Here is an 18,919-nt window from a genome sequence, read left to right as displayed (position 1 = left end):
TCAACGTGGGAGGTTTCATGTGAGAATTTTGATACTCTCAAATGAAAGGTATACGTCCAGTTAGGCCAGGCCACCACCCGAACCCGAAAAGGGCCAACATTCTTGGCAAGCAACCTTTGCTCCTTTAGAAGGAAACTCTAAAAGAGGGGTCTAATTAGTTAGCAAAGAAATCAAATCCTCAACTCCACTCCAACACAAACACCATCAAATGGCAAGAGAGGCTAAATCAAGAGAGATGATCCAAGATGTAGAATATTCATAAATGAACATGTTGTATTAGCTGATGAGCTCAAATAAGCTACATACTTCTTTTGATACACTTTCAATATTTAGTTAATAACGTGTGACAATTGCCCTTTTGAGTTTTGTACATATAATTACATCAATTTTATGAACAGAATGCACAAGAGAATGGTTAAATGGCTGTAAGAATACCATACTTTACAAAAAATCCCATTGCCAATAAACTTTCTCCACAATCCCTCCACCACTCTGAACAGCTAAGTGAAGCGTTTCAGAAGCAGGAGGAACCCCCCACAGAAGTGGCACAGCCACTGTCATGGTCAGCTTCTCCTGCAAACCCCCTTTGCTTGCCTTCTCTGCTGCTACAACCTGATCATCATCACAATATGCAAAAATGAAACTCAAACAACTTTGTCCCCATCACTAAAAGCTATTGGTTTAGGGTCAAAAGTCCTTTGTATAACAAACCTCTCCACCTTGCTCCAAAACAATGTCCTCCACAACATCACTGAGCATCTCAACAGAACGGCAAAACCCAAAGATACAAAGTCTTCTTCCCATGTCAAGTCCCTAAAAACAACAAGGCAAGCTTAAGACAAAGCCAAGAGAAAAGAGTTTGAGATCCATGTAATTGGGCACCGAGACATATGCTCTTAAACCCCAAAAGGCTCACATTGGTAGCTGCAATATCAAAAAGGGCACCAAGACATATGCTCTGTTTTGGATCCATGTAATCACTCTCTTGAAACCGTTGGAAGCGTTGGTAAGCCTTTGACTTCCCTTGTTTTTTCTGTCATATGAACATCCTTTTAATCCAGATACGAATCAGATTGCATCAACTGAATCAAGTTTCTAGGCGCTAAAGTAATTAACAATAGAGATCAATGTGATGGCAAGTTTTGATCAGAACTGAAAAAATAAGTGAAGCATCAATGAGCTTGTATGTGTGAAGGGCATACATCTGAAGAAGAAATTCGTCGAGGGACGATGGAGCCTCCAATCTGAACAAGCCCATCAGGAGTGAACAATGTGACTCTCTCCTCCGGAACCCAATGAATTTCTGTGCAAAATTTCAATTTTGAGCAACCCCTAATTCAAGATAGATGGCTTCATAAATAAACAGAACTCAAATATTTCATTCCCATCACTCGATGTCTGAAAACCACCCACCCAATGCACTTCGATAAGAATGATCAAACCTAACGTAACAACAGAAGAAGAGAAAACAACCCTCTCCTCGCTCAATCGAACGAACAGGGGGGAAACCCCTTTTCGCAATCAAACGAAATCTCATCAAATTAGGTAACTAGAATTGGGGAAAATGTCCTACACATCGATCCTTGGGCATCAGCAGCAGATTTGATAAGAAACGCGAAAAGAAACAAGGATGGAGAAGGCACATACCGGTATGACCATCAGTCCAAGGAAACAATCCGAAGGAATCGTCGCCGATGAAGCTTCCAGAGGCGGAGGATTTGACGGAGAAACGAAGAAGACGAGAAGGGCGATGATGAGAGAGGGAGAATCTAGGAGAAGAAAGGTGGAGGGAGCGGGAAATGCAGAAAGGGGAGGAGAGGGAAGAGAAACAGAAGGAAAGAGAAGGATCCGCCATGGATGAGAGCATGATTAGCAGATTCAGCAAATGGGATTGGCGTAGAGAAGAATGAAATGGAATGGAAGAATCTGACCGAAATGAGAAGGAAAGGCGAAGGGTTGGAGGCCACAAAGGACACGTAGCGCATGCTCAGACGCTTGGATCCAAGTAAAACTGAGTCGGTCTTCGCCTCCTTTAAAAAAAAAAAAATACCCTCAAATATTTAATTTACGATTCTTACCAAAAAAAAGGGATTTATTTATTTCTTTATTTATTTTTAGTTATGGATAATAAGAACAGTAATCTTAAGTTTTTTTTTTTTTAATTTTTTTTTATTAGTATCATCAATGCTTGTTACCTTTTCATCTTTTGAAATATTATACCATCATAGGATCATTCGGTTTAATGACACAAACCTACTACCACTAGCCCATATTCTTTTCTTTCGGCTTACCTTCAAGGTTTTTAAAATGCTTATAGAGGGAAACTATCTCACAATCGGTTTGAGAGAGGAACAAATGATTTGAAAATTTCTCCATAACCGATCATCGTTAGAGAGGAAAATAAAACATTACTTAAAACCATTGAAATGCCATGAAATTAACTTACGAATGCATTGAAATGCCATGAAATTAACTTACGAATGCATAAATTAGCAGATTATCATCGTTAATGAGTATGTTCATGATATCAAGTCTGTGTTTATGAGTTTGAATCGAGCCGTGTTGGGCGGAAACTCTACCCATTTCATTTAGTAATCAATTTGTGTCAATTTCAACATTATCTTCTCATCTGTTCATCTTCACCGGAAAACTCAAAACTCAGCGACCTCTAAACAAACGATCAAACCGTCCCGATTCGAAATCCATCGTTTTTCTTCAACCCCATTTTGGCTATGGCGATCGCGATCGCGATGGCCAAATCTTTCAATCCCCAATCCCAGATTTACACTTCCCCACGTCCCCCAATCCACTTTCCGACCGACCCCACTATCTCCATTGTTTCGTTTCTCTTTCGAAACTCCTCCTCTTTCCTTCACACCCTCGCTCTCACCGACGCGGATTCCGGCGAATCCCTAACTTTCCGTCAGCTTCAAATCCAAGTCTCCCAGTTGGCCCATGCGTTTATCCACCTCGGGATTCGGAAAGGCGATGTGGTTCTCATATTCGCGCCTAATTCCATCCATTTCCCTGTTTGTTTCTTCGCCATTGTTGCCATTGGAGCCATCGCCACCACTTGTAACCCTGCTTACACCTTCGCGGAACTATCAAAGCAAGTCGCGAACTGCAACCCCAAGCTCGTAATCACCGTTCCAGAACTCTGGGACGTAATCGGTAAACTCAACTTGCCTTCTGTAATCCTGGGTTCTAAAATTTCTTCGGAATCCTCCCGCCCCAATATCTGGGTTTACTCCGATTTGATCAAAAACTCCGGCGACGTGTCCGATTTGCCTGTGAGTGAAGTGGGTCAGAGCGATGTGGCGGCACTATTGTATTCATCTGGGACGACGGGGATTAGCAAGGGAGTGATTCTGACTCATAGAAACTTCATAACGACGTCGTTAATGGTGACCCATGATCAGGACCTTCTTGGTGATCCTAGAAACGTGTTCTTATGCTTTCTCCCAATGTTCCATGTATTTGGTCTCTCTGTAATTCTTTACTCGCAGCTTCAAAGAGGAAACACCGTCGTTTCAATGGCGAAGTTTGAGCTGGAAAAGGCTTTGGGGGTGGTGATGAAGTATAGAATCACTCATCTTTATCTTGTTCCGCCTGTAATTATAGCCATGGCGAAGCAAAGTGTGGTGAAGAGGTATGACTTGTCGTCGTTGAAGCAGATTTTATCGGGGGCGGCGCCTCTTGGGAAGGATGTGATGGAAGAATGTTCTAAGGTTTTACCTCAGACCAAGATCACGCAGGTTTTGAACTGTTCCTTCTCAACTCCTCCATTTTGCACTTTCATTTGGCTGTTACAGGAAATTTTGTATGGTGTACAGGGGTATGGTATGACAGAAACTTGTGGAGTTATTTCAATGGAGAATTTGGGGGTCGAATCTAGACTATCAGGGTCAACTGGATTCCTTGTTTCAGGAATTGAGGCCCAAATTTTGAGTACAGAAACGCAGAAGCGTCTCCCACCCGGTGAAACAGGGGAGATATGCGTGCGAGGACCAAATATGATGAAAGGTGGATCTCTCTTTGGATATTCTTTAAATGATTTTGAATCGCAGGTGAACATAATTTTGATCTGATGAACAGTGCTAATCCATACTAACTATACTGAAGGGTGTATCAAACACCAAACTAGAGTTATACCTTGATCCAACCCTTCTCTTTTGTAACGGTTCAAGCCAATCGCTAACAAATATTGTCCGTTTTCAACGTGATACGTATCGCCACCAGTCCCACGGTTTTAAAACGCGTATGTTAGGGGGAGGTTTCTATACCTTTATGAAGAATGTTTCATTATCCCCCAACTGATGTGGGATCTCATAATCCACCCCTTCCGGGCCTAGCGTCCTTGTTGGCACATCGCCTCGTGTCCACCCCCTTCAAAGCTCAATCTCCTTGCTGGAGCTCGGTGTCTGACTCTGATACCATTTGTAATAGCCCAAGCCCACAGCTAGAAATATTGTCTACTTTGGTCTCTTTTCTAAGAGTAAAATTGTGAGATCCTACATCATGGGGAGGAGAACGAAACATACTTCATAAGGGTGTGAAAACCTCTCCCTAGCAGACGCGTTTTAAAACCGTGAGGCTGACGGCAATACGTAACGGGCCACTTTCTTGAACTTGTTTGATTGGATCTGCTAAAAAGAATTGAAATTTCTCCCTGTTTTAAAGATGCCAATCTCGTTTCTCTGATGATTTGTTGTCAGTCTGATTGGCTAAATGTTTGCATGAACATTTCAGGATATTTCAACAATCAGAAAGCCACCAGCCAAACCATAGACGATCAAGGATGGGTTCATACTGGAGATATCGGATACTTTAATGAAGAAGGAGAATTATTTGTTGTGGACAGAATCAAAGAACTCATCAAGTGTTATGGTTATCAGGTTGTTTTTTACCTCAACAAACATCAACTTTTCCATTTGGGAGTGCTTCATTTCCTTTTACTAGGGCGGTCCAAACTCATCACTAATAGATATGTCTTCTTTAGGCTTTTCCTTTAAAACGCGTTTGTTAGGGAGAGGTTTCCATACCCTTATTTATAAAGAATGCTTCATTCTCCTCTCCAACGGACGTGAGATCTCACAAACCATTATATCAGAACTTAACTTCTCTTAAATCAAAAGAAACTGCTATAGATTCTTGTATGCTAAGTTCTTCTCAGTTAAAGAATATGATTATAAGATGTACTAATCATATGCTCGGCTCCAGCAAGCATGTCTTCTAATGCTATGTCTGCATTGTCTCCTCTTCTTGGGAGTATCAACTCTAGCTGCATTCGTTGTTGATTGATATCAATTTTTTTGTAACTTTCTTGTCTGCATATTAGGTTGCACCAGCGGAGCTTGAAGCACTGCTACTTTCCCATCCTCAAATAATAGATGCCATTGTGATCCCGTAAGGAGTATATAGTAGCATCTATAGTCCCATCATTATGTGGACGTTCATAGTGGATTTTCCTTTCTATTTCATACTTTCTTGTTAACCTCTGCCATGAATTTCCACCTGCAGATATCCTGATGATAAAGCCGGTGAGGTCCCTATAGCATTTGTTGTTCGTTCACCTAATAACTCAATAAACGAAGAAGATGTTAAAAGTTTTATCGCGGGTCAGGTAATATTTTGCAAACCCCTCAAACAAGAACAATAAAAAGACTTTTTGTCGGTTGGAGAGGAGAACGAAACATTCTTTATAAGGGTGTGGAAACCTCTCTCTAATAAACGCGTTTTAAAAACCTTGAGGGAAAGCCTAAAAGGAAAAGCTTAAGAGGACAATATCTGCGAGCGATGGCATGCCCCCACCTCACGAATTGGGGTTGCTGTGTCTTTTCCTAAGAGGGGCAGCGGCAAGCCAAGCCTTTACTAAGAGGCCGCCTTTTATGGGCCTGCTGCATAAACCCAAGAAGGCAAAAGATGTGGAAAAATGCAAATTTAAACATTGATTCCCTACGCAAAAAGTGGGAACCATCATTTTGACAAAGGAATTCATGAAAATGATCAGCTCTTTCCCTTTGCAGGTTGCACCATTCAAGAGATTAAAAATAGTAACCTTCACGAGTAGCGTTCCGAAGTCGGCTTCGGGAAAGCTTCTGAGAAGGGAGCTCATAGCACAAGTCCGTGCCAAGATGTAGACGTCAAAATATTGAATAGAAAGAACGCAAGTTATTCTGATACAGTTAGCAAAGAAATGTATTTACAGCTTGATGAACACATGAACAATGCAACAACAATTTACATGGATCATAATAAATAACAGCTTTACTTTTGGCAAAAAGAGAATCATTTCAGAGCCAATAAAAGCAAAAGGAAACAGAAAAGTGTATGATTTAAAATGGAGTGTGAAGATGAGTAAGAGATGAAGTAGATGATACCCCAACTGTGAGCATTAACTTTGGGGGAATGTTGCTGCTGCTTTCACAAACACCACCACTCATTTACACACCACTTTTTCTGTCACTCTTACTTTTACCACAAAAAAAAGAATTGACTTTGGTTGGATTACCATGTTTTTCCATCTTAGCAGCCCAAAAATTCAACCCAATACTGATGTAACCATTCAAAATTTGGTGTTCTAAAAGGGGTCCCATAGTGTTGTAAAATTTGGCGTTGGTTACACTCTTTCTCCTCCTTTCACTATCCCTCTGTTTGGAAGATTTTGACACACAAGATGCTATGTGCCATCATCCTCTGTTAACTTCAATTATTTAGGCTTTGCACATGCACTCTCTTTCTCTGCCCATTTCATAATCACTAGTGCTGCTACCTCTGGCCTAATCTTTTCAGCTTTTATATATACATATATATATATATATATATATATATATATATATATATATATATATATATATANCTGGCTAAGGTATACATTCTCGATCATCAAAGGTTCAAATTTTCCACTTTCACACGTTATAATTGAACAAAAAAAAAAAACTTTCTTTTGTTTTCGATTGTTGGTTCATTTCACACATTTTCGTAGTCAAATAAACATCTTTCCCTCTAAACCTTTACGAATTGAAATAGTTGATTAGATGGATTATATTCTTATGGAACAATACTCAAACCTTAATCTCTCAAATCATTGAATATATCAATATAGTCAAGTATTATCTATCACTTGATATGATTTTGTTGGAGATATTATCAAATAATGTTTGAAGTAGTGAAGGTTGGTAAGTGGGTGGTGGATATAGCAAGCAATGGATAGATATGCAATTTGCATACGAAATTAAGGAGCCAAACCCATCAATCTCAGAGGAAAAAAAAAACAACAAAACAGAACAAAAAATCTCCATCTTTATTCTTCTTAATGTGGTCAAACATCTTTATTCTCCTTAATGTCTCTTCAATTCACAGTTCTAATCATATTCTTAAAACATAATTAAATATGAATTCCTTTGACCAATAAGAACAAAATTCCAAGGCTAATTCAACCTTTATCCCTAGACTTTGATGATGTTCAGGAGGAATACAAAGTGTATTTTTTAAGTCTCTCTTAAAACCCCTTTTTATTGGGACCTCAAACTTAGAGCTTTAAGATATGACATGTTGAATGATTCCTTATGAGGGCCAAACTAATATCTAAAGTAGTCCTAAATCGAAAGGAAAGAAACTCTAAAACTTACATAAGGTTAGACGAACACGACTCTCCACAATGATATGATATTGTCCATTAGGAGAGCTTGGGCTTCCCTAAAAGATCTCACACTAATGAAGAGAGTATTCTTTGTTTATAAATCCATGATCATTCCCTAAATTAGTCGATATGGGACTTTCATCATCCAACATTTCGTATATAGTATTTCACGCCATGGAATAACACTCCCATTACAAAAAGATTCAATTTTTAGTTGTGGGTATTGATAATTTCTTGTGGAAAAGGAATTGTTGGAGCTCTAAAATGACAAAGCTAAGGCAAACAAGAGTAGAAGTAGAAAAACATTTGTTTAAGAAAGAAAAAGAAAGAAAAAACAAAGACATGGAAGGAGTTGTTGCATGTCGTGAAACATAACCCAGAAAACCAGAAACCCAACTTCCTTGTTTTTTACTCTTCAACCGTACACTATAAAACTAGGGTTTCCTGGATTCCCTAGCTTTCACAATATCATAATCAAAGTGTATTTGTATGATTAGATGAATACGATCACTCCCACTAAGGAACACATAATCTTCCATCATTTTTTTGAAAAGTAACCCACACAAATCCTTTTCTCATTTCTCCACTAAAAACCTCAACTTTTCCATCAACTCATTATAAAACCCATTTCATATCTCCACTATAATCTTTGGATGGTCGTCTTCTTCCTACTTTCCATTATTTTGGGTCGTCTACCAACTCATCAATAATTTCTTCAGACGATTGGGAGGGAGTTCCACGTTGACTAATTTAGGGAATAATCATCTCCATTGACTTGAGGTTTTTTGGGAAGTCTAAAATGAAGTCATGAAAGCTTATGCTAAAAGTAGATGATTTCGAACAAAGACAAATTTGTTAAACTTGTGACTTTTGAAAAGGTTCCTAACTAGTTCATAACGGTTTTAAAAAAGAACTAAAACCCATAAATAAAGGTATAGTCTTTATAAACCTAAGTTGATAATTTTGGAATTGGAATATAAATAATGATGAATTTGTTGAGGAAGGTGGGAGCATTATGGGAATTATTTTGGTTGAAACTAGGTGAATAGAATAAGAAGAATGGAGTGAGTGGTATATGCATATAAGGGTTTCCAAAGTGTAAGCTTAAAATGACATCCACTTAGGTTCATAAATAAAGACTTGAAAAGGTAGACTAAGATGCTTAATGCATGTGCATTACACACTGTTCTTGCTTATTAATAATGCTTTTTATTAACTAAATTTTTGCAATAATTATATATAAAAAATAAAAATAAAAAAAAGTATCCAAAAAGAGAAGATTGTGGAAACCAACTAAGATGAGAAACTTTTAATTTTTCCCCTCTTATCAATTTGTGTGTGGAAATATTTCTCTTTATATAAAAAATAATAATAAGATATTTTTTTTCTTTTTTTTTTTTTTATTATAAAGAGATAAAAAAATATATATATATATTGTTGGTAGGATTTCCACCACAAGAGCTAGCTAGCTAAAGGGTTAATAAAAGAAATTATATGGGATTTTAGGGGCTTTTTTGAAAACAAGAAAAGGACAAGCCAACAAATTATTGAATGAAAAGAAAAATAAATAAATGGGTTTGAAAATATATTTATAAAAAATAATAATAATAATAATAAAAAAAAAAAAGAAAGTTTCTGAGTGCTGACAAATTGATCATAATGAGTTGGTAATAATGTGGTTATGCTTTGGGACATTTGCCATCTCACCCTTCTTTGTATTATATTGAAATATGACACACAAAAAAGAAGAAGAACCAATTTTTAATATTAATTTCAGATTCAAGCTTCCACAATTTTTATTTATTTATTTATTTTTATTATTATTATTTTTTTTTTTTTGGGTTAAGTGTGAGATCCCAGGTCTATCGGTTGGAAAGAGAAACGAAAGATTACTTATAAGGATGTAGAAACTTCTTATTTACTAGTGATGGACGAGGAAAGCCTAAAGAATACAATATCTGTTAGTGATAGGCTAAAAACGCCTAAAAAATACCATATATGCTAGCGGTGGGGTATTAAATTTTGAAAGGAATCATGAAACCCAAAAGAGTTTGGTCTCTAATTTCTTGATTCATAATCATAAGGCTTGAGTGTAATTAAGCATGAAAGAGTGTAACCCAAGTTACCGAATTCCTGAAATCATGTCTGAAAGTCACCAAAAGAAACCCTTTTTTCACAAGTGAATAATGAAGGTTATAAATGAATAATGAAGGTTATGTATCCTTAGTAGAGATTAAGATTGTTTAAAATGATTCCAATCTGTAATGCACATGCCATGCCACTGAGAGAGAGCCCTTAAACCCAAGGGAACTTCGAGACTTCAAATGGAACCAAGCCACACTGTATAACTCAAAGGGAAGACACAATTTTGACCTATTTGTTCTGTGAATGAGATAGAAGGGGCAATTGGTACGATACAGGGTGTTGGATGATGATGAAAGTCTCACATCGCTAATTTAGGGAATGGTCATGGGTTTATAATCAAAGAATACTCTCTCCATTGGTACAAGGCATTGTAAGGAAGTCCAAAGCAAAGTCATGAGAACTTACGCTCAAAGTGGACAATATCATACTATTGTGGAGAGTCGGGTTCAACTAACATGGTATCAGAGTCATGTCCTAAACTTAGTCGTGTCAATAGATTGGTAAATCCTCAAATGTCGAACAAAGAACTCCAAAAGAAAAGGAGTCCCGACTGTCTGTAGCCCCGTGATAAAAAAAAGAAAAGAAAGAAAAGTCACTCTTTCTTTTTCTCTCTTTATTTCTAAAGCCTTTTAAGTCTGTTATTCTTTCCCAGTATACCCACATGCCTTGGATGGAAAAGCTGTTTAGTTTCATAAATTCCTCCAACTTTAGGCTTCAAAACCTCAGATTTCGGAATTTAATAACCCCTTCCCTCTAATTACTCTGTTCTAGATTCTTATCAATGTGTTATCATTTCAGATGTAGTATAATTACCCGTAGTGGATACTTGATTGGCTACCAGTTTAGTTTAGAGCCATAGTTTTCCCCCCCAAAAAAACTCACCTACCTTTTATTGCTATTCACTCCCAAACAATCTTCCACCTACTTTTTTGCTACTTTTTGGATGAGTAGTCTCACGTCATGGGTTTATAAGTAAAGAACACTATCTTCATTGATATGAGATCTTTGGGAGTGTGGGATCGAAACATTCCTTATGAGGGTGTGAAAATTGAAAATCTTTCCCTAGTACACGCGTTTTAAAACCACGAGAGAAGTCCTGTAACAAAAAGGCTAAAGAGGACAATATATGCTACCAAGGGCTTCAGCTGTTACAGGGAGAAATCAAAAGCAAAGCCATGAGAGCTTATGCTTGAAGTATACATCATCATGTGATTCCTAGCCGTTTCTAGACTGTATTTGTGGGTTTGAGATGAAGTTCATCTCTAGTTACACTCCAATTCAACCAAGAAAAAGAAAAAATGGGTCATTTGAGTTCTCCATCCAAGATAGCAGCCCTCCCACAAATGTTTATTCTAAAATAAATGCATAGAGCCAACAACTTGAATTGAAATGGTTTTTGATTTGAGTATGAGGTTGAGTTATGAATAATGAGACCTCCTTTCCCAAGACAATACTTTAATAATGAGGCATTCAATCAAACAAACCAGACATAGAGGATAAGAAGGGAACCTTTTATTTCTTCTTCTTCTTCTGACAAAAATAACATAGTCAATGAGCATACGGCATCAGATTTTCAAACCATGCTTCGGTTTTTCTGCAGTCAACCTTCAAACCTGCAAAAATAAATATTCAAACACTGGAAGCCTTGTGCTCTTATTGTTCTTCATTATTACTATTATTTTAATCTTTTTTCTTTTTTTTTTTTACCATGTTTTATGGAGGACTTTTGGATTAAATATATGACACCATAGGGATTCTAAAATCATCCAATTTCTTCATTATTCCAAGGACACAACAGGGGTTAGGTAATTTATGTCCTGTATTTTTTTCAACGTTTCACATTCTATTCTCCTAAACAGTTCATAGCTTTAAAAAATTTAATAACAAGATTTGGTTAGATTCCTATGTTTTAAAATCCTTCTTAACTACGTTTAAATTTTAGATTAAATTATAAGCATGGGATTATTGTTTTAATAAAGAAAATTATTGTTTCGAGTAAATTATTGTTTTAATAAAGAAAAGTGCAATATCTATCAACTACTAATTTAAAATTCAAAAGCGTTCTATGCCCTANAATATCTGCTAGCAGTGGCAAATAGAAGCTAAACCGTTTTCCAAGCCTCCAATTTCATAGTTTAAAAAGTTGTTTCTCTTTGACCTTTATAACGTTAATCAGTTAATCAATTTATGACCGTTGAAATCCAAATTTGCATTTTATTGAAAAGAAATTGTACCTGCCGGGCAGTGGGTTGTGGTTTGTTCATAAGGACTTTTTTCCAAGTTGATGATATGATTAGATTAGCCTGAAAACAAATGATAAATGAGATATGGAGATCAGTGAGAATATATAGTAAATTACAAAACAAGAACAATTATAAGGTTTTGAGACGACAATGACTAAAGCAATGATTTTTGGTATTGGGATTAAATTAAAGGGATGGTGGGGTATTTTCCTACTTTGAATATGTTCTGCTAAAACAAATCAAAATAATAATAATAATAATAAATCATTTTCTTTTTTCTTTCTCACTCCGGGACGCCCTCCTCTAACATGCGTCACTTTCTGTGTTTTTTACGGAACAAGCAAAGTGGGAACAATTGGAAACCCAATCTGAGTGTAAAAACAGCCACAGCCACAGCCACAGCCACAGCCACACCACTATTTGTCTCTCTCTTTCACAACACTTCCATTCAATAAGAACAGCAAGAACTAGAGCCAGCACAACTGAGAGAGTAAAAAGAGGAGGGGAACAAAAAAAAAAAAAAAAAAAANATAGAAAGAAGTTATTATGAGGTGAAGAAAGGGGAAATTTTGTTTCATAAACCCAGGAATTTCGCCAATGTCACAAGATTCTGAGGAGATTAAGACGACTGAGAAGTGGAAATGGTCCGAAATGCAAGGCCTTGAGCTCCTCTCTTCTGATCCTCCTCCTCCTAAACCATCACCCCCAACACCGAAACACACAGACCCCGAAGACCTCAGCTCCAAAGAGGAGGAGGCTGAACACGGAATTGGCAGACCCATAAACGGAGAAATGGAATCTTCAACTGATTCCAAGAAGGAAAACGGCGGTGGCACCAGTGGGGAGAAACCTGAAGCCGTCAGTTCTGTTGGGTTTGGGGAGCTTTTCAGATTCGCGGATGGGTTGGATTACGTTTTGATGGCAATTGGGTCGGTCGGAGCCCTTGTCCACGGTTGTTCTTTGCCTCTGTTTCTCCGTTTCTTCGCTGATCTTGTTAACTCTTTTGGGTCTTACGCCAATGATGTGGATAAAATGATGCAGGAGGTTTTGAAGGTAAAGTTGAACTGTAACTCAAAACACAATCCAAGTGTTTATGTTGATAATAATCTAAACAAAAGCTGAGAAACTGAAACCTTTCTATTTTCAGTACGCATTTTACTTCCTCGTGGTTGGAGCTGCGATATGGGCGTCATCCTGGGCAGGTACTCAGAATTTCCATTAGCTTCTCTGGGGTTTTCTTTCCCGTTCATATGTGATTCTAAGTGAAACCGGTTGCAGAGATTTCATGTTGGATGTGGACCGGCGAGCGGCAGTCCACAAAGATGAGGATCAAGTACCTAGAAGCCGCACTGGACCAAGACATTCAGTATTTTGATACAGAGGTGCGAACATCTGACGTCGTTTTCGCCATCAACACGGATGCAGTGATGGTCCAAGACGCCATTAGTGAGAAGGTAAAGAAACCAGCCCTGTTTTCAGTAATCCCTCTGTTTGAAACCCCCCTTTTACCCGCCTAATTGATGTAAATGAATGGACTTTGCAGCTGGGCAACTTCATCCACTATATGGCAACATTTGTGTCCGGATTCGTTGTGGGTTTCACTGCTGTGTGGCAATTGGCGTTGGTAACTCTTGCGGTGGTTCCTTTGATTGCCGTAATCGGCGGCATCTACACCACCACAATAGCCAAGCTCTCTGCCAAGTCCCAGGAAGCTCTTTCAGAGGCTGGAAATATCGTTGAACAGGTAAGGGGCATACTTTGCAGCACTTGGTGGTTCTCTAAAGATTTTTGCATCTTCACTCATCTGGGTACCGTCAACTCTTGACGTAACATACAGACAATAGTTCAAATCCGAGTTGTTTTGGGGTTCGTGGGCGAATCAAGAGCGTTGCAGAGATACTCCTCCGCGTTGAAGATTTCTCAGAAGATAGGTTACAAGACTGGATTCTCCAAGGGTATGGGATTGGGCGCCACTTACTTTGTTGTTTTCTGCTGTTACGCTCTTCTGCTCTGGTACGGAGGTTATCTCGTCAGACACCACGCCACCAATGGCGGTCTGGCCATAGCCACTATGTTTGCCGTGATGATTGGCGGACTGTAAGTAGCCACCACCATCTCCGGGTTTCATCTTGAAACCACCAATTTATGGCTGACGGATCGCTTTGCTTTGACAGGGCATTGGGACAATCTGCTCCGAGCATGAGTTCGTTCGCAAAGGCTAGAGTTGCAGCTGCCAAAATCTATCGTATAATCGATCACAAGCCCACTCTAAACAGCAACAACGAATCTGGTTTGGAATTAGAGTCAGTTTCAGGACTGGTTGAGCTGAAGAATGTGGATTTCTCATACCCATCAAGGCCAGATGTAAGAATCCTGAACAACTTCTCTCTAACTGTCCCTGCCGGAAAAACTATAGCTCTGGTCGGTAGCAGCGGCTCGGGCAAGAGCACCGTCATCTCCCTAATTGAAAGATTCTATGACCCCATTTCAGGTAAATGTCACGATCTGTTTCCACTTTTAAAATGATCAACGCATTGGTTTTGGTTTGCAGTCATTCTTGAAATTTACGTTTCCGGAGTTGAAAAGTTCCTTCTGGACTGAATGCGCAGGAGAAGTTTTACTAGATGGGCGTGACATAAAAACTTTGAAGCTGAGATGGTTAAGGCAGCAGATAGGACTGGTGAGCCAAGAACCTGCACTTTTTGCCACCACCATCAAGGAGAATATTCTCTTGGGCAGACCTGATGCAGACCAAGTTGAGGTGGAGGAAGCTGCTCGAGTCGCCAATGCTCATTCATTCATTATCAAACTTCCTGAAGGCTATGACACCCAGGTTAGATATCATCTCAAAACTATGTGTTAAAACATGACACTCTTAATCACCTTCCATTGGCTTACAATGACAAATGTTAATCACCTTCTATTTTTCTGAAGGGTAAAGGTCTATATATATATATATATATATTGATCTAACTAAGATATATGTGTGATAATTTACATATAATCTTTCTTATACCTATTCTGAGTAGCAAAATGGAACATTTTATTGCATTTAACAAGGTTAAACCGACTCTTTTTTGGTGCAAGTGAGGAGAAATGTTTTGGTCCTACAAACCATGGAAACAGGATAACATGCTTGGTCAACAATGCATGTGCAGAAATAAATAGGTTTTTAACTTGTCTGCTCTGACAAACGAGAACCAAATAAACTAAAGGGAGGGACATATCAAGCATATGGGTATGCAGATGGAATAGAAAACAGTCGATGCTGACATCTATGTAAAATTATTTATACATTTATATATAGTTTTCTGTTATTGATCTTCAACATTCCAAGGAAAAAGGTGCCATTGACATTAGCATGCTATACAAGAAATAATGATGACATGAAGATGATGGGTTTCAAAGATATTGAAAGGGTAGGAATCAGAGGGGTTAATGATTTCTTGAGCCACAAAACTTGTGTGGATTATTATAATAAAACTCAGAAAAAAAAAACAGAAATGTTCTTAATCTAATTTGTAACTTCGAGCTAACACAGAGAACTTTTAGATTATTTGTTACCTGCAACTTGCACAAGCTCTTGACACGAATCTACGTATCTATGCTTTACACTTACCGTATTATCAAAGATACTAAAAAAATCACTATTTGGTCACCTGTTGATAGAATGACTAGAGAATTATTCTGCATCATGTGGTGGAAAAAGACGGTTCGAAACAACTTTACTCGTATAAGATACTGAACTTCTAATGTAGTCTTGATAGAAGAATGAATCATTATGAATCAGAATCCTGAGGTTTGAAGTAGAAAGTTTATGGATGGTTGGTAGGTAGGGGAAAGAGGACTGCAGCTTTCTGGAGGGCAGAAGCAGAGGATTGCAATAGCAAGGGCAATGCTGAAAAACCCTGCGATCCTACTCTTAGACGAGGCTACTAGTGCATTGGATTCTGAGTCAGAAAAGCTTGTACAGGAGGCTCTTGATCGTTTTATGATCGGGCGGACGACTCTTCTTATTGCCCATCGGCTCTCTACCATTCGTAAGGCTGACCTTGTGGCTGTAATCCAACAGGGAAGTGTTTCTGAAATTGGAACACATGACGAGCTCATTGCCAAAGGAGAGAATGGTGTATACGCCAAGCTTATCCGGATGCAGGAGATGGCACATGAAACTGCTCTCAATAATGCCAGAAAGAGTAGTGCAAGGTAGCTATAAAAATATATTCGATTTCTCCTTTTTGAATCTTCTCTCAATAACTTGTCTAACTAGCATGGACTATGATTTTTTAGGGCTTCAAGTGCCAGGAACTCAGTGAGTTCCCCAATCATTGCACGGAATTCTTCCTATGGACGATCGCCTTATTCACGTCGGTTATCTGACTTTTCCACATCTGATTTTAGTCTTTCTCTGGATTCTTCACTTCCCAATTACAGGCTTGAAAAACTTGCCTTTAAGGAGCAAGCCAGTTCCTTCTGGCGTCTTGTGAAAATGAATTCACCCGAATGGCTTTATGCATTACTTGGTTCTGTTGGTTCTGTTGTCTGTGGGTTTCTAAGCGCCTTCTTTGCATATGTTCTGAGTGCTGTTCTCAGTGTCTATTACAACCCAGACCATGCTTTCATGAGCAGAGAAATTATTAAGTACTGCTACTTATTAATCGGACTTTCGTCAGCTGCTCTTCTCTTCAATACAATACAGCATTTCTTCTGGGATATTGTGGGAGAGAACCTCACCAAACGTGTGAGAGAAAAGATGCTGACAGCAGTACTGAAAAACGAAATGGCATGGTTTGACCAGGAAGAAAATGAAAGTGCAAAAATTGCTGCTAGGCTGGCCCTTGACGCTAACAACGTTAGATCAGCTATTGGAGACAGGATTTCTGTGATTGTACAGAACACGTCACTCATGCTAGTTGCATGCACAGCTGGGTTCGTTTTGCAGTGGCGCCTATCCCTTGTCCTTGTAGCCGTCTTCCCCGTGGTTGTTGCGGCCACTGTTCTACAGAAAATGTTCATGACTGGTTTTTCAGGAGACCTTGAGGCTAACCATGCCAAGGCCACACAACTTGCAGGGGAAGCCATAGCCAATGTAAGGACAGTTGCTGCATTCAATTCAGAGGAAAAGATTGTCAGACTTTTCTCAACCAACCTCGAGATCCCACTACGCCGCTGCTTTTGGAAGGGACAGATTGCTGGCAGCGGCTTTGGCGTTGCTCAGTTCTCTCTTTACGCTTCCTATGCTCTTGGTCTTTGGTATGCATCATGGCTTGTCAAGCATGGGCTCTCTGATTTTTCGAAGGCAATCCGTGTTTTCATGGTCCTTATGGTTTCTGCAAATGGCGCAGCTGAAACACTCACTCTAGCTCCTGACTTTATTAAGGGTGGTCGAGCCATGCGATCCGTCTTTGCACTTCTTGACCGCAAAACTGAAATTGAACCTGATGATCCAGATGCCACTCCAGTCCCAGATAAACTTCGTGGAGAAGTTGAATTTAAACATGTTGACTTTTCCTACCCAACTCGCCCTGATATCCCTGTCTTTAGAGATCTTAGTTTGCGTGCCCGAGCAGGTAAGACTCTTGCTCTTGTTGGCCCGAGTGGGTGTGGCAAGAGCTCTGTTATTGCACTAGTCCAAAGATTCTATGAGCCAACTTCAGGACGAGTTATGATTGATGGAAAAGATATTCGTAAGTTCAACCTCAAGTCTCTGAGAAAGCACATTGCCATGGTCCCTCAGGAACCATGCTTGTTTGCTGCTTCCATATATGATAATATAGCTTATGGCCACGAATCAGCCTCTGAAGCTGAGATCATTGAAGCCGCTACTTTGGCAAATGCCCACAAGTTCATATCTGCATTGCCAGAAGGATATAAAACTTTTGTTGGGGAGAGGGGAGTTCAACTATCGGGTGGACAGAAACAAAGAATTGCAATTGCTCGTGCTCTGGTCAGGAAGACAGAGCTTATGCTACTAGATGAGGCAACAAGTGCACTTGATGCTGAGTCTGAGCGGTCCGTCCAGGAGGCGCTCGACCGAGCTTGTTCAGGTAAAACAACAATTGTAGTTGCTCATCGACTATCAACTATCAGGAATGCCCATGTCATTGCAGTAATTGATGATGGTAAAGTTTCAGAGCAGGGATCACACTCACATTTGTTGAAAAATTATCCTGATGGGTGTTACGCCCGGATGGTACAATTACAAAGATTCACACACAGCCAAGTCATTGGCATGACTTCAGGTTCAACTTCCTCAGCAAAAACTAGAGAGGATGAGGACAGAGAGAGCTAGGAAATGGAACCATAGCAATTGACAAGAAAGAAAAAGGAAAAACAAAATCCCTTATACCCTTACTATTCTTTTGGGATTTGTCTGCCATTTTCTATCCAGTAAGTATATTAAGTGTATTATCTTCTTAAATTTTTCTCCCCCTTCTTATATAGGCCTTCTCTACTCACAAAAAAACTCATCAGAAACCATTCAACGAGAATCTAGTGCATAGCAGAAACCCAAGATCTTTTCAAACCATGGGAACCAAACATTTTAACAAACACCTCATATGCATTCAAAAAGATGAAAACAACTTCAACGCAAGACAAGCAATAAGCACACAATTTGTCCCATATTCATAAAGAGAAATTCACGTGGGAAACAGAATAATTGAAAATTTGGCATGGTACAGCAACGTCGTGCATGCAAGACAAGATAGTTACCGGAAGGAATCGATTAATCAGAGGGGAATGAAAGAAACGAAAGATGAACAGACATAAACACAGAAACTGGAATATGATCTGTGAAGAAGACGGTCATTTCTAGTTTGTGGGCCGAAATCAAAACCAGTCAAATCTCCGATCAAACTTGATTGTTCACCGATTGGCTTTTAATGGC

The 18,919-nt window shown here is 39.0% G+C and overlaps 3 protein-coding genes and 1 long non-coding RNA gene across 4 annotated transcripts; 2 read left to right on the top strand and 2 right to left on the bottom strand.

Moving 5' to 3' along the window:
* Positions 1 to 253: 253 nt before the first annotated feature.
* On the bottom strand, positions 254 to 2,028 carry LOC111789748. The gene is made up of 5 exons (XM_023670428.1): positions 1,648 to 2,028; positions 1,203 to 1,303; positions 917 to 1,033; positions 712 to 813; positions 254 to 612 (listed from the first exon to the last, which is right to left on the bottom strand). The coding sequence occupies exons 1-5, from the start codon at positions 1,865 to 1,867 to the stop codon at positions 442 to 444; spliced, it is 711 nt and encodes a 236-aa protein (XP_023526196.1). The 5' UTR covers positions 1,868 to 2,028; the 3' UTR covers positions 254 to 441.
* A 473-nt stretch (positions 2,029 to 2,501) lies between these two features.
* LOC111789746 (4-coumarate--CoA ligase-like 7) lies at positions 2,502 to 6,283 on the top strand. Its single transcript, XM_023670427.1, has 6 exons — positions 2,502 to 3,755; positions 3,834 to 4,023; positions 4,750 to 4,895; positions 5,339 to 5,406; positions 5,521 to 5,623; positions 6,027 to 6,283. The coding sequence occupies exons 1-6, from the start codon at positions 2,733 to 2,735 to the stop codon at positions 6,138 to 6,140; spliced, it is 1,644 nt and encodes a 547-aa protein (XP_023526195.1). The 5' UTR covers positions 2,502 to 2,732; the 3' UTR covers positions 6,141 to 6,283.
* Positions 5,403 to 12,523, bottom strand: LOC111789747. Its single transcript, XR_002814381.1, has 3 exons — positions 12,022 to 12,523; positions 11,297 to 11,400; positions 5,403 to 5,573 (listed from the first exon to the last, which is right to left on the bottom strand). It is a non-coding gene; the product is annotated as an uncharacterized LOC111789747 (long non-coding RNA).
* Positions 12,524 to 12,627: 104 nt separating this feature from the next.
* LOC111789744 (ABC transporter B family member 1-like) lies at positions 12,628 to 18,451 on the top strand. Its single transcript, XM_023670426.1, has 9 exons — positions 12,628 to 13,083; positions 13,178 to 13,232; positions 13,309 to 13,484; positions 13,574 to 13,774; positions 13,868 to 14,127; positions 14,205 to 14,521; positions 14,640 to 14,863; positions 15,863 to 16,236; positions 16,321 to 18,451. Exons 1-9 carry the CDS (start codon positions 12,628 to 12,630, stop codon positions 18,320 to 18,322), a joined length of 4,065 nt encoding a protein of 1,354 aa, XP_023526194.1. The 3' UTR covers positions 18,323 to 18,451.
* The last annotated feature ends 468 nt before the right edge of the window (positions 18,452 to 18,919 follow it).

The sequence above is a fragment of the Cucurbita pepo genome, chromosome LG03 (genome assembly GCF_002806865.2).
Source record: "Cucurbita pepo subsp. pepo cultivar mu-cu-16 chromosome LG03, ASM280686v2, whole genome shotgun sequence".
Taxonomy (NCBI): Eukaryota; Viridiplantae; Streptophyta; class Magnoliopsida; order Cucurbitales; family Cucurbitaceae; genus Cucurbita; species Cucurbita pepo.
This window is presented reverse-complemented; position numbering and strand designations above follow the sequence as displayed.

Bases quoted from the DNA above. Each gene is read 5' to 3' on its own strand.
- LOC111789744 (XM_023670426.1), top strand. From the start codon at position 12,628: ATGTCACAAGATTCTGAGGAGATTAAGACGACTGAGAAGTGGAAATGG. The intron at 13,084-13,177 runs GTAAAGTTGAAC...TTCTATTTTCAG, and splicing joins TGATGCAGGAGGTTTTGAAG to TACGCATTTTACTTCCTCGT. The intron at 14,522-14,639 runs GTAAATGTCACG...CTGAATGCGCAG, and splicing joins ATTCTATGACCCCATTTCAG to GAGAAGTTTTACTAGATGGG.
- LOC111789748 (XM_023670428.1), bottom strand. From the start codon at position 1,867: ATGCTCTCATCCATGGCGGATCCTTCTCTTTCCTTCTGTTTCTCTTCC. The intron at 1,304-1,647 runs GTATGTGCCTTC...AATTTTGCACAG, and splicing joins TTGGACTGATGGTCATACCG to AAATTCATTGGGTTCCGGAG. The intron at 1,034-1,202 runs GTATGCCCTTCA...TTCATATGACAG, and splicing joins GACGAATTTCTTCTTCAGAT to AAAAAACAAGGGAAGTCAAA.
- LOC111789746 (XM_023670427.1), top strand. From the start codon at position 2,733: ATGGCGATCGCGATCGCGATGGCCAAATCTTTCAATCCCCAATCCCAG. The intron at 3,756-3,833 runs GTTTTGAACTGT...TATGGTGTACAG, and splicing joins CTCAGACCAAGATCACGCAG to GGGTATGGTATGACAGAAAC. The intron at 4,896-5,338 runs GTTGTTTTTTAC...TCTGCATATTAG, and splicing joins TCAAGTGTTATGGTTATCAG to GTTGCACCAGCGGAGCTTGA.